The sequence below is a fragment of the Gymnogyps californianus genome, chromosome 1, assembly GCF_018139145.2.
Source record: "Gymnogyps californianus isolate 813 chromosome 1, ASM1813914v2, whole genome shotgun sequence".
In the NCBI taxonomy this organism is placed as follows: domain Eukaryota; kingdom Metazoa; phylum Chordata; class Aves; order Accipitriformes; family Cathartidae; genus Gymnogyps; species Gymnogyps californianus.
Window position 1 is genome coordinate 207,125,905 of NC_059471.1, and position 24,025 is coordinate 207,149,929.

At 37.5% G+C, this 24,025-nt stretch overlaps 1 protein-coding gene across 1 annotated transcript in view; it reads right to left on the reverse strand.

Moving 5' to 3' along the window:
- The window catches only part of SEMA3C (semaphorin 3C), a 123,992-nt gene that overhangs the window by 28,839 nt on the left and 71,128 nt on the right, over positions 1-24,025 (reverse strand). Inside the window, exons 4-11 of the mRNA XM_050892834.1 lie at positions 23,649-23,711; positions 18,642-18,761; positions 14,784-14,874; positions 10,806-10,925; positions 9,024-9,166; positions 6,880-6,994; positions 4,628-4,697; positions 1,724-1,868 (exon numbers count right to left, since the gene is read on the reverse strand). Coding sequence (XP_050748791.1) covers positions 1,724-1,868; positions 4,628-4,697; positions 6,880-6,994; positions 9,024-9,166; positions 10,806-10,925; positions 14,784-14,874; positions 18,642-18,761; positions 23,649-23,711 — 867 coding nt within the window. The remainder of the gene's footprint in view (positions 1-1,723; positions 1,869-4,627; positions 4,698-6,879; positions 6,995-9,023; positions 9,167-10,805; positions 10,926-14,783; positions 14,875-18,641; positions 18,762-23,648; positions 23,712-24,025) is intronic.

Consider the following 24,025-nt stretch of genomic DNA (forward strand, 5'->3'; position numbering starts at 1 on the left):
CCGATTTTTACAGATGCTTTGACATAAGTGAAAAATAGAGTTTGTGGCATGCACTTAGAAGTGGAACTTTTTGGCAGTGAAATAAAAGCAAAGCCAAACAAGTCCCAGCTTAGAAAATATACCTTTAAGATACTGTGTTGTGGCTGAATTGTGAGGAAGCACAGAAAAGCCAGTGATCAGAAAACCAGTAATGATCATCTTAAAAGAATCTCTTTTGGCTTTATTTTTTGTGTGCGCTATGATCTAAGAATTTATCTTCAAATTCAGAGCCCATGGGCACATCTGAAAAATGTAGATAATTTCTCTCACCATGTGAAAACCAAATCTGAATTTTCTTTTTCCCTTTCCATTGTGCTGCCCAATGTCTTTAGGCCCATCTGGAATACTTCATAAGCCTCCATGAGGCGAACCAAGAATAACATGGCAGTGGTTGAGGAAACACATGCAAATACAATATTCTGAAGCAGCAAGAAACTCTGAAATGTGACTAATCACAAGAGAGTGAAACTTCCTGTTTAAATGGGCCATTTATTTTCTTTTTTTTGTAAAGTTTAAGCTTAAAGCCTCAGTGAACTCATGAGATTAGAGCTGTATGAATTAATTGCAAAGAAAGAATAATGCTAGCATTAGACCTTAGTGGAATATCAGGTATTGATTAGCTAATTCTAGAGATCTGGGAACATAAAGTCCTAAATCTTATAGCCAGTAATAACTGCACTAAAATGTCATGAAGAATTGTGTGAACAGGGAGAGCTATTCCATGTATCTGAGCATTAGTGTCCAAGGGAGAAAGAGAGAGAAAGAACAAGATCTACAGCACAAAGACGAATATGAATGAAATAGTGATATGGTTAAAGGTTCTTGCAGTGACTTGCAAAATTAAAATAAAATTTAATTTCCTGTGATAAATGGAAAAGCAACAAAGTGTTCATCTAAAAAAAGGCATAACTACATCGTTGAGAGACGATTTATGATTCTGTGCATACTTATTTAATTCTGATACTTAAGAAATTGTAAGAAGACTTCATAGGAGTCAACAGAAGTCCACACTACCATACTTCATTTAGCAAATATGGATTTAGAGAAGATTCTATAGAAAATTCATACATTCTTCATTAAAGCTGGAAATATTAGACTTCATACTTCTGCTAAATATAAATTAAGAACAGTGCAAATAAGTAAATAAATAAAGACAAAAGTGCATCATCAGCAATTTTTATACACCGTAAAGTTGAAAAGAAAAAAAAAAAATTGTTAAAAATCTTCCATGGGACGTTTTTGCAAAACTTGGAAACAGAGCTAGCTCTAATGGTGTACAGAATTTACTGGAAGATAAATAGATGTTTGGATCCAGACCGTAGAATATACTCACAATGCTGTCTTTGTATGCTTATTTGTTTAGCTATCTTTTGTTCAAACATACATACAAAATATAAATGTACATGTAAACAAGATGACTGTCATCCAATGAAATAATTCTTACCACCTTTTCAGCAGAAAGAGCAAGAGTGATTAACATTTTGCATGACTTTTAATTCTTTCTACAAGATTTCCAGATACTGCGTGATTTGTATGGCAAGCTGAGAAGCAAATAAAATTGTTCTGAACTGTAACTAAGTATCACAGTCACATATAGTCCAGTCTCCTGGAATAAATAATATTTATTTACGTATTAAATGAAAACAAGTAATTGGCAAGCCTGCATAAACATCTTTGTACTTACAGTGCCAGGTCGCGGGTACGGAATTCTGCCCTGATATGGAATCAGCTGGTGGTTTGGGCCCTCTTTGTGTGCAAATGGCCCATTGAACACAGTCTGGATGTCGGATAGATGATACACACACACGGCTGAGCCTTTAAATATGGAGCTGGAAGACAGTAGGAAAAAGTTAGTATCGTAATCTACCAACTTTTGTATAGCTTTTCCATCATTTTGCATGGTCCAATGATGAAAGATATTTCTAAAATAATATATTTAATACCATTTAACGCTTCTATAGCATGGATTTAATACATTTAAAATCAACTAATCTAGCTTCCCAACATACACCATTACTCCTTGAGACCTAGCACCTTTTTGAACAGTGAACTGAAAAAAGGAGGAGGAAGGTACTACTCTACTGGTGGAATAAGAAAATTTCCTAATGTTGAATATAAAAGAAATATAATCTGGCTCCAGTTAAATCAATGGCAAAAATATTGCTGACTTCAGTGAGACAAGAGTTTTATAAACTTTGTACTGCCAAGCTCAGCACAGGTTTCCAGAACTCCCTACCAGTATATTAACCACAAGACCTCCATGAGCCTCCTAAAATACACGGCTAAAATATTAATCAAAACATCCAGTGCAATTACAATTGGTGAGATTATTCCAATCAGTTGCCGTCTTTTCTAAGCAAAATGGGGACAGGTTGTGGCTGTAAAGGAATTACACCTATACAGTCCTCAAATCCACCCACAAAACTGGTCTTACAAAGACCCCTTCAAGAGCGTTGAAGTTTGATGCTTCCTGAGGAGAAACCAGGGGGTCACCTATGAGAAGGGCATGTTTTTTCCACCGCTCTGGGTTCAGCAATGGTCTCAGATGGTCTCAGACAGCAGAAGCCCTGAATGGCCTCCATCACGCTGTGATGATGAAGGGCACTAGGGGAATAATTTCCAGAGTGATGCTAAGGCTGACTGCAGTAAATTAACTCCTCCTTTTTTTCTCCCAGTGCATGTAAGGTTTGAGACATTTATCTTAACAAAGTGGAAACTCCAGACAGTCTAAAATCTGCCTGATGTTAACTGTAGGATGAAGATAATCCAAGTAACTCTGTTTTCAATTGAAGAAGAAAAAAAACACTCCAGAAAAAAACTGAAAACATTACACATAGTGTCTAAACAAGGAAAGTGCAATCCACATTGCTCTCAGTTATATATGGACTAGCAGGAGGAACCTTTTAGATGGATTATGGTATATGTGGAAATTTTAGTAGGTATTAATAGGTTTTAAGAAATGTATTCAGTCTTTCCAGATGTTTTATGTTAGATTTACAGCAGATTATGCCACTAAAATAATTTGCTTCAATATTACTTGGTTTCCCTCTGTATGGTTTAGATAAAAATACTAATAGTTATTATTTGCTGGGATGTTTCTCTCTTGCTACTGTTATGAGTTGGAGGTCTACAGAGGTGAAGATAAAGGAACTATTAAGGAGTAAAAATCCTTATGATTGCTGTATTTAAGTAAGTAACACATTCAATCTATAGTTGAACAAAGAGAAAGAAAGCATAGACTATGTGGTTCATGATAACAGAAATGCATGAGTGTAAAAACTTCAATAGAGAGAGAAAACACCTTGAGAGCCAGGAAAAAGTGAAGTTTTCTCTTTGTTGTCACCTTATATGGTCCTGTGATTCAAACCTCATTTCCACTGCAGAAATACCAGGAGAATTAGGTAAAAGTGTTTCCAGTTCAGGCATGTTGCATCCACGACCTAATCATAAGTGTGGTTTTACTGCTAAACATAACCTTAGCATTTTCTCTTTTTGTGCAGTAGGAATCATAAAATGTCGACAGCACCAGATGTTTACAAGTTATGGGATTCTTTTTTTCCCAATTAAATATCATAAAATCATATTTTCCTGGCTGATTCACATATTTGAGAAAGCAGATCCCTGGATCCACATGAAAAAAGACAGAAAAGTGTATCGGGAAAAAATATTTTTTCATGCAAGGATTTTTTTACTAGAAATTGCCATTAAAGGGATTATTAGTAATAAGTTAAATAATTTGCTAATTTGATCAAATAAATTAAATGAAATTTTAAAAAAAGCAGAAAACCTCTCTGAAGGTAAGTAATAACAGCTAAATAATAGAGGATAGCATATCAGAAATCAGTAAGCAGTAACTATTTCTACTCTGTATACTACCGCTATGTGGTGAGGGCAAGAGAAAAGTGAAAAAAAATAAAGGTAGAGATGGCAGAATCTGTTGGTCCACCTGTCAGTCTATCTTTGTGGAGAGTTTCAGCATAGTAAGCCACATCTAGTACTTCCACTGCCCTTGGGAGCTCACTGAATGCTTACTAAACTGGACAGTAAGTGAATACTACTGACTGATAATGGGGAGCTTAAGGCTGCAAGGAGGTGATCAAATGCCCTATAAGCTTGTCTTTTTGTACTCAACTGAAGCCGACATGGGTTATTTGCCATCTGTGCGATCATCTGCCAGCTGAGAGACTGGAAACGATTTGTATGAATTCATGTAAGACTTCCTGGTTTGATCCTTCAGGGTGCTGGATGTCCTTCAGGAGGTGTTAAGTGCTCTCAGATGCCGCATGAGTTCACTGCGTTGAAGTCACTTAGCTTTCCTCTGCTGAACGGTAACAAGTGGCCCTCCACGGAATGTTTTCCCAGTGCCAGCTGACAGTATGTCAGCGAGCAGTTTGCTCCAAGCAGCATAGCTCTAACACGGATACCAACAGGAATGATACTGAGACTGTTACTCCTGCATGCAAACGATGGCCGCAGCAGACATACAAAATTGCACAGAACGGCCTTGACCACAAACCATCACTTTCAGTTTTCATACAGAAAATTCGGCAGTTCAGAAAGGTAATTTTTTTCAAATCTCCCCATTTACCTTGATGTTGTAAAAATTCCATACACAAGCGTTGTTCTGGGGTTATCTGTCTCTAAAAGAAATACATCCTCTGTAAGAAAGAAAAGGAAAAAGAAAAAAAGTTTTGAATACCAATAAAAACTTCATTTTCCAGTTTAATTTATGACTTTATTCCTGCTGAAGTCAACAGTAGTTTTGTCTCAGACTTGAATGGGAAAAAGCAGACTTATCGTATGAATGGACCATATGCATAAATTTAGCATTTGAACGTTCAGAAAAAGATTTGGAAATTAACTCCACGTCATCCAGCCTTATGAAGGTAGAAGGTAAAGATTTTCAAATATGTTCAGGATCCATGTCACACATTTCTCTCAGCTGGATCTTGTTTCAGCAGGTTGTTTAACAGTAGGCAAACATTTAAGTTGCAGTAGGTCAAAGACAAAGAGTTCCCATAGACGGATGTAATCCAAAGCAGGACAATTAGGCGTTTTATTGTTCAGTACGCACTCTAGATGCCCTCACTAGCTCATTTTCAATATGATATGAATTACACACAGCTTTGCAGTGAAGACACTGAGAGATGTAAACCTCCCAGCTCCCGTTGTGTAAGGATTTATTGACTGCACTATGCAAAACTGTACCTACTCATTGAACTGAATTTGCCCACTGTAAACTCTGATCTGTTGATTTTTTTTTACACTTCAGTAAAAAATACTTTAATCTCTGACAGCTTCTCCTTACAAATATTTTTAATAACTAAAATCAAGCTACCTCTTAAACTTACTTTACAACACACAAAAAGACTGAACTGTTCGAGGTTTTTATCATAGAATCTGTTCTTTAGCTTTCCATTAATTTATGTGGCTCCTTCATGTAACCCTCTGAATTTTTAAATATTCTTTTAAATATGTCAAAATGAAAAGACTTCACCATGCAGAACTGGAAGTGTTACACTCTTCTGCATTATACATGACATGTATACATGTGCTTGCTCCCTCCCAGTTTTCTGCATTTCCAGCTGTGGTTGTATTCTTCCTCTTTGCTAGAGGATTGTGCTGGGAGCCCAGGCTGAGAACGCTGTCTCCTATTCTGTATGGTCCTACATTTTGTCATACAGAAAACTAAAAGCAGTTATCCTGCTGCTTCGTTGAAGAGGAGTGGGCTGGTAAATCACAGTTCTGAAAGATAAGTTGCTGTGGCAGTGCTAAGAGGCACTGGGAACTTCTGAAAGTCAGTCCTCCAAGCACTTTGCACGTTCTGAGTTACAGCAAGTTAGGATCTGCTCCTAGGCCCATCAGGTTCCATCAAAACCTTGAATCAAAGCAAGTACACCAAATAATGTAAAGCTATAAAGTAAAAAAGACTCCAAACCCCATTTGCTATGATGAGAATCAGGAATAATGACAGAGAAAAGAGAGAATACAATGGAGAGAAAGTCAGAATCAGATGCAGCCCCAGTGCGGGGCCCATTAGCTATTTATATTATTTATATTTATATTTATATTTATATTTATATTTATACTAATACACATACCAAATCTTCCAATACCTGAATTTAGAACTATGACTTTGTACATCACAGCTGCGGACAATACAGAATTTGAAACTTTCTGATAACGTTGTTTGGCATTTAAGTATGAAGATATGCATCTATTAATTCCTTAATGAAAGGAAACATCTTGTGACTGCTGTATAGATTATTCACTGAATATTTGCAGTGTTTCACATGTTGAACTGAAAAGCTAAGTGCCTGAATGAATCCTGAGAAATTATATTTATTCATAGTATTATTGCTGGTGCCAGTAACAGGATTTATTAGTATTATCTTGAAATATCAAATTGAGGCCTCTACCCAGTGATAAAAAAAGAAAAACTGTATTGCGGAAAAGCTGTGCGTTACACAGTGGTATAAGAAACAGTTTCAAACAGATGTATGTTAAAAAACCTCTATCATAATCCTAACTAGGAGCAAAATAAAATAGACTTCACTTACATGTTCCCTTCCAAATATTCATTCTTTACATATATAATTCCTTTACATAGTCAAGATTAATTACCCTTATTTCAAAGGTAATGATAATTACCCAGTGAGATTTATAAAGAATTTTTTCATTTCCTGTCATAAAACTGCAAGGGGAATTTTGTCATGAATTTCTACAGAGCCAAGATTTTACTGTCAACAACATGACTAAGGAGCTGTACGAATATCAATAATTAAATATGCACAGGGTGCAAGATTTAGATAAAAACTTTAAGGGATTTTTTTGCCGTACCTAATTCATCGAAGTACGTTTCTGTTCCATCTTCATCCATTACTGAGCACACAAGTCTTGCTTTCAAGAATGTTGTCCACTTGTTCACGAGACTACGCTGACCACCTGTGTCATTCTGGAAAGGAATATTATTTTCAGAAAAAAAAATACAACATAGCTAACATTTTACTGGGCTTTCCCACATTTTCCTCAGGTTAATTTGACTCATCATCTAGACAATTATGCTGGTAAATTCACTATAAAAAATAGATAGGCCTAAACCAATTACCCTCATCTAAACACTCCAGATACAGGAAAAACAAGAACTACTTTTCTGAGCAGACTTTCTGTGCTGGGCTAGCAGGCTTGGGAGGGTCGGGCAGTAGATTTTGTGCAGCAGCAGTGTGTGTAGGTATGATTGGAAAGGACTGTGGAGGTCTGTATCACTCACTGACACCTAGCGTGGAGAAGTCCATGCTATCTCTACAAGGTCTAATAGTCCTATGGAGGGATGTTTCTTCTAGTCCTGACAGCACTATAGCTGCGTCTGACCTAGTAAGCCATGCTGGCGCATGAGGTGGATGCTCTGAACTAAATTCAGAAATGATGGCTAGCATGGGTCAAGCTAGTCTTGCAGCGTTGCAAGTCCTGCTAGCTTGGTCCAGAGCTGGCTTGGTCACAGCTCGCTCAAGGATCTTTCCATCTCTCTCTGGTGCAAGGTGGAAACCGTAACTGCTAAACCAGATGGTGCAGCACAGAGGTGATAGCTCCTGTCTCATTCTGCTGGTGAACGCCTTATCTAAGAGCAGTATTCTCCAAACTGCATAGCACAATGTCACCCAAGGAAAGGGCAAAAGGAAATGTAGAAGCTAGGCAAATGTGATTTTGATGAACTGCTGTGCATGTTTCACTGGTGCTCCTGGAGCTGGTAATCTGACTTTTTGGGTGACCCATAAGGGGTCTTTTGGGGGGGTCTTTCTTGGCACCATTGTACTAATATATTTGGCCAGTCTCAAAGGTGTTGATATACCAATATGATGGTATACAAGTATACAAATATGACTGCCTCAGATTTATTTTCATTGGCTTTGGGATTCTGCCACTGACTTCAGTGTAAGTCTAAACAGGCTGAGACCTTTCAGAAATCATCTGGGCTTCATTATAACAGTAACAATAACAAATACAGCTGTAATTGTGTGAAATGTCTTCTTGCAAAATACTCAAAAAGGCCTTTGGGCACCCTCACGAAAATATAGAAAATGGAGATTATAAAAGAGATCACATGCCTCATCATATTGCCAGAGAAGGAGTTTAACACAAACCCAAACACGCCCTCACACCCATGCACAACAACATCACAAAGCACCAAATTCTAAAGAAGACCCAGGTTAAAGACAGGGAATACACAAACGCTCACAATTATCTTCCTGAGCCTTTCCAAAAGAAGGAATGAAAAGGCTAGCAGTAATAGTGCATTTATAATTTTTCTCTTGTTAAAAAAACCCATTTCACCAGAGATAGCTGCTTCAATCATTTTTGATTACAGATACGAAAAAGGAAATAGAGACAATGAGGAGTGCTGTGATTGTAAACTAATTACTGCACAGGAGTAGCCATAACTCCTGAATTTAATTTTCCTGTGCACGTTTTTAAAGTTAGGCTCACACATACATCAATGCAAGAACTCAGAAAGGACAGATATTGTAAAAATGAAAACAATATTTGAAAGTTAAATCAACCCATTTAAAAGCTTGGCTCTGATATTTCCAATGTGTTTCAAAGATTTTGAGTGTGTTTGTGTGTGTGTGTGAAAGACTCCACTGTCTTATAATTCAGTTTTTCTAGGCAAAGAATGTACCTCCTTTGTGCAAAGGACAGCAAGTTGGAAATTCAACACAGGTAACTATTGTGACTCAGTCAGAGAAATACACAAATCCCTGAATCTCTAAACTTCCATATCATTATAGGTATAGCCAGATATACGTAACATGTTCAGACCCTAGCTGTGCGTTCAGTAACAGCTCTTCTTAATTATGAAAGTGGAAGCCAAAACGGGAAATTTGTTTCGAACATAAATCAAAGGCTTTTCAACCATTTAGTCTTTTATCTTATCATGTCACGCCAGCAGCTTGTCCCAACAACCTGGCAAACAAAATAGTTCTTACGGGGCATATTCTTGCAATCATTGAATGAATTTGCTTTGTGCTGCCGCTGTTGTCTGTGAGTCTCTCCTTGAAGAAGAAGTAGATTTTGGCATCGTTGGGGTCAGTGCCGTCTGGGATAACATGAGCATCCACAAAAATAGGCTCTGAAATGAAACAGTATACCAAAAAGATGAAACCAAAAGATGTATCAGTATAAGAAATTAATGATTTGCCAGTTACTGCTTCAAGGAAACACTATATAATTCGTATAGAGGTACTGCTGTGGCAGGTTAAGCTATATGCTCTAGCCTCATGTATGTATATACCAGATATCACCACGTAAATGGCTTCTTGCTGGCAGCCGTAAGTTTCTGCGTCCTCACATTTTGTCCCACAGCAGATTTTTAGAAAGGCAATTCAAATGCAGAAGCAGTAGTATTAGATTACTGCAGAGATTCAAAGACTTGGAGGAAGAAGAGGGAAGAATCAGTGTGTTATCAGGGGCACTTAAGGAAAGACTCACTGAGGCAAAACATGAAAGTAAGCTGTTGAAAGACTCATTAGGAAAAGAACAAATAAGGTACATCATAAATAAGAAAGGAAAATAACTTGTGGAACACAGAAAAGGGAAGCAGGGTACGCAAATGCTTAAACAGCATTTGAGTTCATATCAGAGGTTGATAAACATAACCAAGCGTACATGCAAAACACTGCAAAGGTGCACTAGTGAGAGAGCAAAATAATTTATCTCCTTAACAGCAAGCATATAATGGACAGTGGAGGAGTCCTCAGAAGACCTTCTCCTTTGTCTGAAGGAAGAAGCGTACCCTCTTCTTGCATGAAGGCTATATCTTTTCAATGATCATGCAAGATTGCTTGATGGATTGAAATCCAGTACAAATCTTGAAACAACCCAATACAAAGGTTGGATGTCTGACAGAAAACTCACTTTAGACTGCAGCATTATTCTATTCACATGAGCCCATTCTCAATTAATATAACAAGTGTCATGACTCTGGCTCTAAAAGAACATGGAAATAAATTGTGCTTGTCAAGTACCTGTTCTGAGCATATGTAACAGGTAGATTTTCCAGAAATTAGGCATTTTAATGGTTCTTTTTCCCTAATTCACTTTAGGGTGCACACTTCAGGGTGTGCAGATAAGTGTAAGAATGTATAGCAAACAGAAGAAAAATTTAGAAAGCAGACATAGTTTCCCGTTCATAGTGAATTGCATTTTTTCTGATTACAATCCTGTGATTTCACTGTAGTCACAGCCCAGCCACACAGGAATAACAAGAGTCACCCTAAAAATAGTAAAGACAAAAACACAGTAACTTCACTTCAACATACCTGAAGGCTTTTTTACATTGGAACTGCTATGTTAGTTGCTCTATAACCTTTGACACCTATCTGTGCTCAGAGGGTTGACCACCATTTTAATTCAAAATAGTTTAATTCGAAGGGGTCTTTTTATCAGTAAAGTCAGGGAGAATTTTCACATTGATTTCAGTGAAGCCAAGAGTTAAGCGTTTGCACTCAGAAATTAGTTTTCCTACTGGGTCAGTCTTAATGCAAAAAAGGCCATCAGGTGGGGTGGCCTAAGAGGTTGGCTCATGCAGTGAACCCTTTACATCTGTGCTTTGTCTACGATATGTATTTACACACATTTCTTCATGGTTCAACTTCATAAATTAAATTCAGAGAAAAGCTCATTAGAAGACAAGCTCTTTATTTTAAACAAAACAAAGCAGAATCTCTGTGAAACCCACTAAAAGCTCTGGTAAAACAAAGGCATCTCACCACTCAGCCACTTGGAGTTGTGCTGGTCGGTTCGCACTGCATTCCTCCTGGTCAGACTCCGAAAAATAGCCGCATCCGTCCCCATGAAATCAATATACATTCCTGAAAAAAGCTCTTCATCTGCAAAGAATTGAAATGGAGGGGAAAAAGCAAAAGCATTGTTATGGCTTTTGGGAAATCCGTATTTACTGATCTATTTTTAATTTAAACTCGTCAGCTCTTTATTTACACAGGAGTCTAAACAGAGACTGTGAGAAATATTGGGTCACGGGAATGGGGTTTCCCTCTGATTTACACAGACACAATCTAGAATGCACAAGAATCATCAGATTTTTCTTAAAGACTTTAGGGAACTGCATAATTACATGCAGCAGCAGAACTGCATATGTGGTGAACCTTTCTTTGATATGAAGTTTAGTTCCTCAGCTTCCACTGCTAAGGACCACTGGAAAATCAGGCTAGTGTTATCAAAAAGAATTACATTCAATTTTTTAAGTACGTACTTCAAAAAGCTTTTTTTGTTATGGGAGTAGACAAAATGACTGGGCTGAATTTATTGCTGGTGTAAACTGGCACAACATCTATTGCAGTCAATGGATCAGTGCCAATTTTTACCAACAGCATTGTCAAGGCTGCCCCAGGCAGCCTCAAGCTGACTTCAGTATTGCAGAGGCCAGACAATCATATTATTGAACTTTATGCAGAGTAATACAGAGCAACAATTGTTCCCTTTTATGTACTTGTTTCTAAGTATAGGGTCATTACGCTTGAACAGAATTAGACATGCAACTCTTACATTAACAGAACTATGAACTTCTGCTCCCTGTGCAGGGCTGAAAACTCAGTCCATCAGTCAGGATGTATATCTGTGTTTGTGCGAGTCTGTGTGTGTGCATAAATATATGTATATATAATTATAATTCTAATTACATATACTATCATTTTCTACTCCGTGAATAACCAAGCAATTTCCACTGACTAATGACAATGAAATCCCAGAGTAGAAAACAGTAGCTAAAATAAACTCTAATTCTCAGAGTGGGAGTGGTGGCTGAACACATTCCAGTACAGCTGAGTCCTTTGATTGATGTTTTTGTCTGAATTCCTGGACTACCCAGAGAGTGCGGTCAAGCTGGCAAGAGTCACAGGTTCAGAAGCGCTTGAGGCTATTTTTATGCTCTGTGTGTGTGTGTGCATCAATATGGAAGACTATTGGCTTATGAGAGAATTAAAACTCTGGAGATTTTGTTTTTCTGCTGCTGGCTAGAGCCTGAACTGAACCCCTGCAGAGCAGCCAGCAGCCACTCTTCTGCTCTCATCTCTCCCAGTGATGACAAGAGTCATACACAGGGGATTTAAACAACGCATTCGCTGCATGTTTGTGAAGCATTTAGTTCCTGAGCATGTATTGACAGAACGATGTTAGATCTATACTGATTTATAACTGATTTTATATATTTGCCTCATTGCCTCAATCCATCAGAGCTTTATTCTGAAATAAATTGGCTGAAAGAGATCAGACTTATGGTTCTCACTAAATGTTATGTACAGTCCTATGCATACACATACGCACACACTTTGACGGTAGTACTACACTATGTAATATTACATATCAACGCTATTAGTTACGTCTTAAGCATTCCTAGTGTCTGCTTGCTAATCATGTATCAGATGATATCCGTCAGCTCCACTTCCTTTTGGTTAAATTCTTAAATTCCGCACAGCACTTGGTCTGCACAGCACAACTAGTTCACACTACTTCTCTTTGTTACTGGGGGGAATTACTGAATTGATGAGGTATGTCTGCTTTTATAAATATCGCAGAGTCTTGGTGGGGAGAGAGACACATCCTGCACATTAGTTATGCCAAGCTTCTTCAAAGCACATTTTTCATTGCTTTGATGCAAAAGTGTCTTTGTACAACGGCAAATTGTACCAAGTTCAAATTTGTTTTTATAGCATCACTTTCCTCTGAAGGATGAATCAGTTTCCCTGCTGTATTCTAGGCTGGTGAGGCCCAAAATTGTCAAGAAATTGCATCTATATTTAAAAATGCTTCTTTTGTTGTGGAAGAGTTAGCTGGTCTGGCAGTATTTCCCATCTTCTGAAGCGAGGGGAGGGAATTCCTCCTGCAGAAGAATGCTCAAAGGAGAGTCCAGTACATGGGCTCAGTCCCCTCATTATAACTCAAGCTGTGACTTACAAAATCTTCCCTTTTCCGGCATGGATATTGAGGCTAAATTCATTCAAGCTTAATGTTTTTGAAGTGACTGGACTTTGTAGTAACAGGGAGAAAGTATAAAACCCAATCTGTGGGACTCTTCTGAAAAAGAATATGACCTTTGTGGAATAATTTAAACTTTGTACATGAATTATGTCATGAAAGATAAGTCAAACACTAGGGAAGGACTCTTCAGTCACATAACTGAGAGATCAAGGAAGATAACGTAAGTCTACTAAGATGAACAAAGCTGCCATAGATCTATTGTAGAAAAAAATCAGCTTACTGTATATACAGTAATTCAGAAACAATGTACTTTAATGGTGTTTCATAAAATCCAGAAGGAACAAGGAAAAGAAACTTTATTTTTTAATGACAGTTGATTCATTTAATAATACCAGAACAGCAATGAGTAGCAGTGGATTAATCCATCACTGACTTTGAACAAACATTTTCTTTACAGAGTGTCTGTAAACACTTACCATAGATCACTGATGAGATAAAGGTATAAGTGCAGCCAAGGTTCAGAGAGGTATCTAGGTAGCATTTACCTGTCTTCTAAAGGTACTTCAGTTCATACCTCTGTGAATGAAATTACTGTCCTTTGTACTAAATATATTTGCAACGATGAATCAAAAAAAAAAAAAAGGTAATTTATATTTTGAACAGACCATATAGGATAGACTATGCAACACTTCCCTTAAGCTCCATGAGACTGAAACTTTAAAGGAAATATTTGGCACAATATGTAATTGCCATTGATTTCAGTGGAAGCCGAACGGCAGAAACACCGCACATTGTTCCCTTGTAAACTTTGGGTGAAATACGCAGTACCTGCGTGTACTAAGTTTTATTTGCTAAGAAAGCTTGAAAAATCTGTGCAACTGCTGTTCCCTTCATAGCCAAAAATATAGCAAGGAGCAGGCACATGTTGAAAAACCAAGGCTTTGGCACTATAAGTCTGTGAACATGCTGCAAACATGAAAGGTCGGGTTACACTAAGTATATATAACGAGTCTCCTGGTTGGGGAAAAAAAAAAAAAAAGAGTTTCTTTTACTGATGACTTAGGTTGCACAAGCGTATGCCCCCTTTGAGTTTTCAGTTAGGTGCACAATACACACTGCAGTATATCTCACAGTCACTGAGTACAGTCACCACCAATTCACAAGAATATTTGAGGTGTGTCAGTTGTATCACTTTCTGGCCTTTCACATGGAAGAAGATTGCAAAACTGTTGGGTATAAAGCCAATTGAAGAATGAAGAGCCTTGCAATAGCTGGTGGGCTCTACAGCACAGATGACAACAAAAATGAAATTCAAAGTAACTAAAGTCTTCAGGCTTTCTTTCCCTGGCTGCTCTGAGATTTTACAAGTAATTAAATGAGACACAAGTGCTGTCTAGGATGAACAAGGTCAGAAACTGTTCAAACATAAAAAATGCCAGACAGGGTAATGTAAAGTTGAAACTAATCCTGGGAAAAAATGCGTAAGCTGGAAAAGGGACAACCTTTTGTTTTCTGTTTCTCTCTCTCCCTTTCAACAGCTTATTTCTGCATTTCATTTAAACACCCACCTTTAGCTTCACGTAAACCTTGAAACAAGGATGGACCCAACCCTTGTGCCCATCAGCCAGACACAAGGTACTGCTCCTTGATGGCTGAATTCTGCGTCCAGCTCATTTCAGGCATCCTGTCAATCCACACCACGCATGATCATATGGGTTTAGGCCTCAGCAACTTGGAGTATCTTTACTTACTGATCATAACAGACACCGTGTTCACATTAGGGTTGAAAGAACAGCGTCCCTTTCCTGATTCACACTTGGAGTCGATCTTGAAGATTTGTTCCTGCAATGTAGATTTGTGTGTCACTTCTCATTTCAGAAACCATCAGACATAAAGTGATTTTTATGCTTGGCCGTTTCCAGCATTAACAATGCTCAGCACTGCTGGGCACTTTTGCTGTACTATCAGCAGTTTGGCTTTCCTATTCAGAATTTCATCATCTTTTTAGACAACTTTTTCATTGGTACCCAGTTATTTTCAAGACTCTTGTTATAAATTCAAGACACTGAAACAAAGAATTTTTCCCTCTAGCTCAGTTATGCTTTGGAGAGGTTGACTGCTCTCTGCAATAACATCTGTGGAGATTACTTCTGTGTTTTTGAAGTTATTTATCATTTATTTGCTGAATATGTGGTGCTACTTGCACTAGTCTAGGACATTATAATAAAGCTACTAGAACAATAATACATATTAAATAAAAATCTCTTGTGACAACTGTCATTTGTGATAGTATAAATCATTTGCTCTTTACTGAGCTATCAGACCTCCAAAAATCCCCTAAATCATACTTACTTTCTTCAATATCATCTCTTGGATTATGTGTAGAGCTCCAATTCCATAGCGATAGATGATTTATCAATATCTCTTCCCATAGCCTGAAATCTCTTGGAAATTTTTTCCTTTTTAGGAATCTTGGTATGGGGATTTGTTTATATTTTATGTGATTTATAAATAGGAAATACGTTTGGCAAAGTAGAAGCAACCTGGACTACAGCTTGAAATACAAACAGTCTGAATGTCTTTACAAAATTCGCCATCTCAGTGCACCTCTTCTCTTCTTGGTTCTCAGCAATACTGAAGAGCACAGTACGCTGGGCAAGAAGTGACTCCAGTCCAAGTCCGTTCCTTAAAAACTCCAGTCAGTAATGGCAGAGACATTGATTCGTAGCAACATCGACTCGCACACCACTGTATATCAAACAAACAACTCGTTTCTAGCCTCCTATAACAAGCTTCTAATCTTTAATAAGAGGCCAAAAGATGCAAGGGAAAAACAACCCAAACATAAAACATTTCTGTTTCAACAGAAAAAGGGAGCTGACAAAAATTCCAAAGAAAGGCTTCTGTGATGTAGATGCCAATGTATTAGTTATTTGACTAAGGGCAGCAACTCTTCATATTCCCTTTAACAATTAATGTAAATCACAGGGGAATGGGGATGCCACACAGATCACTGAAGAACCATTTGGCAACAGCAAATTGGAGAGTCCACCAACCTGAAATGCTCAGCTACAGCAGGAAGTTTTCATATCCATTATCCCCTATCTCTTTTCCACCTCTTCTGTTTTGTCTAATTTAATCACAGAGATCTTATCTATTGTTTCAGTAATAAGCTCTCTAAATAATGTTAAAACATAAGTATGAAGTTTCTAACATGATCTTGAGGGAGTTTTTTGTTGTTTAACTTCTAGATTAATATGCAGCTTGATGTTAATCCCTATTTACTACATTATACCACTATTTACCACTTCAAAATGCCCATTACTGCACTATTAAACTAGTTCCAGGATTACACTTGATTTTCATATATATTAAACTACTTTTTAGTCTATAATTAATTCACATAGTGATTACATTTCCTTCTGTTTGCATTTACTTTGGCATTAGAATATATTTGGGTGACTAAGATAGTCATTACCAAAGACCAAAGTATCAAGTGTGCCAAGCAAGAAAATTAATTACTTTTTAACTTCTGTTTCAGGGAAAAGGGCAACATTCTGCCTCATCAATGAAACCGCCTTTTTTGTGAGATTATGTGGAATCCTGGAGACAAAAGAGCAAAACAGGCCCAGTTCTTATGATTGTTGGATATGACTCTTACTGTCAGGCTTTGTAGCTTCTAGAGAAAAACAGATGTGCTTTCTAAAATATCCATTTTGCACGTGCAAAAACATCCTTCTGTGCACGGAAAACTGTACTAAATTAAAGGTGAAATGATGAAAGCAGAGAAAAAAAAGAGTTCTCACTAGTCCCATCAGCACTATGTAGTTCTTCATTCTGCTCTATTAATTAGTCCTGCACTGATATATGCAGTGAGTTCAGAAGGAAATGCTTGGTTTTAAACTGTTATGCTATTGTTGGCCTGTACAGTAATGGTTTTGAGCATGCGATGCTTACAGTCAAGTGTCTGACAGACTCCAGACGTCTGAAACAGCAGTTTATTTAATCAATTGATCATAGGCACGTAGCTATACAGACAGGCTAAGTGAAGCCAGTTCTGCTCTTCCAAGACTTGTATCTTTCTTTATTTTTAACTTAAGAAACTTAACATCTTGCATCATTTGGAGACGTCATTTCCTGCCCTCCCCCCCAATCTCATTTACAAAACCCCTAAAATAAAGACAGTCAGCGTTCTTTGGGCTACAGTACTACTACTTAAGCTGATAAAGCAATATTGCATTAACTAGAGACAAATGAGATCACTTTCCATGCTTTAAATAATTTGTCAAGAAATAGGATAATGCTGAGGAAAGGTGACCTCTGTTTCAAAATACATCCAAATAAGTTAATGCAGACTCCGTTAACCAGAAGGATGGATTTACTTATTCAGTTCTGCTTGCTTGTGCTTTTAAATCCAGGCCTATGAACCTCTACTTTTAGATAATTCATTAGGACTGAAGGTGCAGTGATTCAGACTACATACTCTGTTAAGGAGGCTGGAGCCAGGTAAGGATCTACCAAAAGTCACTGAGATCATCCCATGCAAACCTACCTGGAGAAACAATGATTTATCACCTCCCTGGCAACCTCTGCAGTAGTCTTGGGTCTTGGCCAGAATTCCCATCCCACTCCCAATGAAATCAGTGATGAATTTCCCAGTGTCTTCCCCAGGAGCCAGCCCAGCTTTTAAAGCTGCCCTCACATGGCAAAACTCCAGGTAGCACACTCTGATCTTCCTTCCCAACACATCTGCTTCCACATTGTACAGGAAAATATACTGCACACCCCTGTGCCTGCAGACATGAATCTGACCCAAAAGCTACTGAGGTGCTGGGTCTCGGTTAAGTGCTTTTCTTTCCCCTTCTAGTTGCTTAATTTATTACCTATTACATTTGCACATAAACAAACATTTCACTTTCAAATCAGGAAACTTGGACAATATACTTATGAAACATCTGGTACTTTGTATATTGAAAATACACAGTGAAACTGAATATAGAAAAACTGGAGACCTATCTAGAGAAAATAAGATTTACACCCTGGAAGATCTCACAGTGATGAGAAAACTTACCGACTTCATCCCAGCAGAATCTAATGGGGCAAAACTTGTGCAGTAGATGAAAGTTACCTGTGCTGCGATTGCATCTAGTGGGTATTAAGCTGAAGTCCAGCAAACCTTCACATACCTGAATAGTTAGCCCACTTAAGGGCTTCTCCCAGGAATCAGTAACACATGGAAGTTATAAAAAGTGGACTGCATATTTTACTTTTTACCTAGCTGGCTATTTCCTTTCAAGTATTTCTTGGCAATTTTTCCAACAACTGGTAGGAATGAATACACCAGACAACATCAAATGAAAACTAGTATCAAAAGTAGGCCAGCATTTGGCATGACTGTGGAATTTTGGACAACCATCATATTTGAGGCGTGGCTTTTGATCACTGCTGGTAACAGGTCAGAAAACTATGGATCTTTGTTCTTTTTCTATGTAACATGACTGGAGGAACCTCTTTGGATCATTGTTTTTTGCATTTTCAAAATTTTGAGTTTTGCATAAGACTAGTAAGATGCACCACAAAATGAGTGGATAAAATGCAAAGAGACTTACCTCGGACCTGCGCCCTCTGTTGACATACACACACACGGGGCTGAAGGCGCCGCTGCCGCAGACATACAGGTGTGTGCGATTGTACGACTGTATCACACGCACAAAATTTCCACAGCCATGCTGCAGGGAATCCAGAAAAAACAATTTCACATTGACAAATGCTATTAGATGTTGGGAACTCTAGGGAATAGACATGGTTTATAATTTTAATAGTATCATGAAAACAGCTGCTGAGTTTGGTAGTCTCTGGATTTGAACAGCTGTAGACTTCTGTTTTCTTTTCATGCCATTTTGCCTAGTCTGGGAACCGCGCAGTGATAGGGCCCCATAGAGGAGTTATAGAGGAGTGCATGTAACATTCCCTTTTCCACACAGCAATCTAATTTTCATCCACAGACTTCTCTGTACCTTGCATGGGAAGAAGCAGGGCCTCTGCAGGAAAACAAGAAGTAACCTTATGAAGTTTCCTTAAGGACACCTCCAAAACAGTCTCTTTTTTCCTCCTAATTTTTTCATCATAACTGGAGCTAATTAAAAAGCAAAGCAAGCCCAAATCTCAGATCCCATTATTTGTATAAACAATTTCTTTCCAAAACTGTAAAACTCTGAACAACACAACGGAAGTTTGCAGTGAATTGTTGCTTCCTATTGAAGATCAACAGTAACATCTTCAAATCAGCATGAAAATTAAAACAGAACATTAAGGGCCACACAGTTTCACACCATCGGATTTACAGTTTTCTCCTTCCAGCATATTCTTTTCTTCTCTTGCTCTTTCCTTTTTTGACTATGATCAACTGTTAATGCACTTTAAGTTGAAACCAGATTTTTTTCCGAATATTTTTTCTTACTCAGATCCCAGAACTGCATTCGTATTCAGTCATCCAAACCTTCACCAAAGACAGTGAGAATTGCCTGTATTCTGTGAGCACAGGGTTGGAAACTATGTCATCAGTCATCTTCATGAAAATCAGTAGAGTTAATCTTTGTTTAGCAAACTGCACAGTTTATTTACATTTAAAGGCATTCACACTTTTGGTTCAGCAGGAGCTGGTACCATACTACAACATTTGAGTTCACAGAAGGAGTTTCTCTAGAGGGAACACTGCATGTTCTCAGTTAAGTGTTAGCTCTAGCTATATCAGAAAAATCCTTTAACCCAGTCAAAATATATTGTTTCTCTAAAGCTGAGGGCTGTTCTTAAATGTTTCCATTATCTCATATCCAGCTATCTTAGTTTGGCTCAAAGATGGCTTTAGTAATGTCTTGCTATCAAAATCATGTTTTTCTCAGCAGTACTGCCAATCCACATTACGGCTGTGGAAAGGGAAGAAGGACAGGTGAAGGTATACCATTAGCTTATATATGCCAGAGTGTAAACTGATTCTTTCTTTTCTTGCTGTTAGCAGAAAACATTTCTAGAAGACTCCTAGAGAAAGGATTACATGCTGATAAAACTCAGAATGAAAGTCTTCAAGGATCAGGACCAGGAAACAATGTCTACTTGAACAGTACTGGTATGTGGCACTTGCTACTCTGCTTCAGTACCACGCCATGTGCTTTCCAAAGTGTCTATGGCAAGAACACAGGGGTGGTTAGATGAACAGCTCTTTTCTTTAAGGACAGCCTTCTGGGGTAACCATCTGACACATACTCTGTCTTAATGTCCCTTCACTGATGATTTAGACAAGGAACACAAGTTGGCTCAATACCAACATTCTCATATTTTAATGCCGTCCAACAAGAAGACCATTTTATGATCTCTGAGCCTTTGCCCATCTCTCTAACGTTGAACCACTGAACTCCATTTGCGATTTGCTACATGATTAATCTGGGTACTGCACTGTGACTCCACAACCCAACAAAGCAAGAAATTGTTATTTCAGAATATATTCTGTAGGACTGCCATTCAAGAGCACCTACGCCTCAGTTTATTTCCCTTTCCTTGACATTGGAGTACTTTGTGCTTTTAAATCAGTCTGGTCTGAGGTGACATGAGATAGTTGTCTTTAGGATGGATGTTTGTCAAAGGTGGTGGCTAAGCTGTAGATATTCACATACTCCCGGTGCTTCTCTTGGAGCTGATACCAAAACTCACTCAGTAGCAGTGTCTGGGGAACTGCCTTACTGTAGACATCTGAAAGTCAGACATCTGAAAGTCAGACATCTATGTCCTAGCATCTCATCACAGTAAATGGAGAGAAATAGACGTCATACTAATGTAAGCATTCAAGTTAGCCTGGTGAACATACTATGTAGAGGTGATAATTTCTTTTCAGTAACAAAAAAGGCAGCCAAAGATGACAAATTCAGACACCAATGTTTGTCTAATGGTAGGGCAAATGACCCTCCTCTGAATCTCCTTGGAAAAGAATTTGCTCATTGCATAAAATCCTTTACTGGCTGCTCCAAGTCTATCTATTCCTTCTTTACCTTGTGATAATCACTATTCTCTGATAGGCCAAATGTTATCATATATTCACTCCCCACTCTTTTTTTTTTCATTTGAAATTCTTAATTCTTCTGTATTCATTCTCTGCCTCTCTCATTATTATCAGGAATGAAACTCACAAGAATATTATTAAAATAGAACTATAAATTTTAAGTTGCAAACCATGATTTAGCATTGGGTTATCTTTTTCTCATTATTTCAGTGAGCTTTCAATAAGACACATCATTGATTTTAGTGAGAGCAGCAGCTGCTCTTCAGTACCTTTTTTTTTTCTCTTTTAAACTCTTGAGGACAAATACTAAGAAACTTAATGTAAACTTCTATTTTTGGAACTTTATTTTTCTTCTGCAATGAACAGCTGGGATAAAAAAATCAGTTAAAGTTGATGCACATGGACATTCTCAATTAACTATGTTATAGGATATTAGCTGTACCCGCAATTAAACTGTTGTAAAAACACAGGTCTATCCAGAAATCTGTCCCCTAATGCAGCAACATGATTAAAAGCTAGGAAAGTCTCATCACTAAATATCCAAGATTAAAAGTTCTCCAGAGAGTCCAGTACTTAGTAGTGTCTTAGGTTTTGTTTCCCATGGATCACATATTTTGCATACTACTTTCTGCTTACAGTATCATCTACATTTTTCCTATTTTTGCCCTAGAAGAGTGTCATCATATGTTGGAAACATGACTAAGACTAATGAACTTTTGTATTTCAAAGAAAAGAAAATTCCCTAACCAGTCTATCACAAGTTGATGATGCAGTTGACATAGTAACTAGGGTCAACATTAATCACCATTAATAAAGTTATATGTTTTATTTTCACATTTAGTGCAACTTAACAGGCCACTAGCCCTAGAATTTACTGCACACTGCAGTAACCAGAACAATGTAAAGATGTATAGAAAAATAGGATATTCAATAGGAAAAATACTTGTTTTTCACTACCATAAGTATTAGGAAAGAAAGCAGATAAGCTGCCATACCAACCATAATATAGTTATTCATAAAGAATCATTCTGTTGCTCTGCAGCAATATAGTGAATTACTCTCCACAGTTCTGGAAAAAAAAAATTACAGCAACACCCCAGTAGGCCAGCCTTCTGGTTTTCGTTACATTCATCAGCATTTGCAATAGATTTTCAAAATAAAGCCCACACACATTTTTCTTAAAAAATGGACTCAGGTGAATTATTGTAACATTGCAGCAACTGAATTGCATGCCATCTGTAGGCTTGGTTAACAATACAAAATGTGTAGCTAAAATAAATAGAAATATTAGGCATGATATAGAGACCTTTGAAATAAATAACAGTTTTTATACTAAATTCAGTGGACTTTTGCATTAATTCTCTTGTTTCTGAAATTAAAAGCTAAATTTATATACACCTGCTTATGTCCTTCAATCACTTCATTATTTATGATCCTAGATATATGCTGAGGAGTGTATTCAAAGGCGATTATGCCTAATGTGAAGGCTTCTGGTTTCCGTAGTTTTTTTCTCAAATAAAAATATAAGCAAAATTTCATTGGTTTTTTCTTATAAATTTAGCAGTGAGAAATTGCAATTTTCTAGCTTAGATTAGATTCTGAATTCTAATACTAAAATATCAGTTGGAAAACAGCTATATCTAAAGAGCTAAAAAGAAAACCAGGATAAAGACCTTTAGGTACCGCTGAACTGGTAAAAAGTCAAAAGGTAACTGAAAAGAATTGAAATGTGACTTTCTGCTTTTTATTTTACAATTTAGCTGTCTTCTGTTAATAAAATCTAGGCATGTACAGACTGTAAGTTCAAATTACATTAGGAAGATAACCATATTAATATAAAACTGCCAAAGACAGGATCTGATCTATTGTACCACTCACTGGGTCTTTCAGAATACCTCATTTCTATCTGTTATCTATAAAGAGTGTATAGAGAAATTACCATCTGATTTAGGTCCTTTGGAAGGTGTCTGCATTTAGATGGGAGAATAATCAGCTGTGGTGCAAAATGACTCAACATAACCTCTCCATGGTCTGTGTTGCCCGTGAATCCAGAGATCATTACCTCTTTCTAGGAAAGCATACTGGTTTCCAGATACTGATTTGGGCATTGTTTTGTGGAAGTAATGGAAAGAGGTGTTTGGGGTGCTCCTCAGTCTGGGGTCTTCATGCTGCAGACAGTGGGTACCACACGCCTGTAGAGTCTGTTCCTGGGGCGAGCAGCCAGAGCGCTTCCCTACCCTGAACAACAGCTCAGCAGGCTCTTCAGCATTATCCCCAGGACATATCTGGAAAAGTACTATTACCTAGTTTGACTAGTAACAAGAAAAAAGCCGAGGAAGTGGACAACGTGTATCTTTTTCCATCTGTTAAAGTCTGAAGGTGCATTCTGTTTACATAGCCTCTTTTTTCATAATTTCACTTTATCATTTGGCCTGCAGAGCATTTAAAAAGCAAAACAAACACTTCTTTCATTTTGTTTTGGCTGCACTCAAGGTGCTTTTACTTTATTGCCAAGTATGTAATTTGTGTATGTGTGTGCATGTGCATGTGGATTATAACTTACTGTAGGATCTTTGCCAGCCATTTTGCACTCTTCAACCTTGTTTGCTGACGCTGGCCAGAAAATCTGCAAGGAAAGAAATATCTTTTAAGTAACATATTTATTACATCATTTAAACAAAACTTTTCACTGCCTAACTTACACTAATAAGTTAATATTTTGATATCTTTTACATCTTGATTATAAGGCAAAAAAGGATTTTCATTGATAAATGAAAACAACTTTCTGTCTTAGCATGCAGTAAAGAAAAAGGCCCAGGTCTTTGGCTGATATAAATTCATTTTATTAAATATTTTTAAGATAATTTAATCAATTTATTTAAACTTCTTTCTTCTAAATAAGAGATATTTTCATCATCACTGTCTAAATTACTGTCCGTC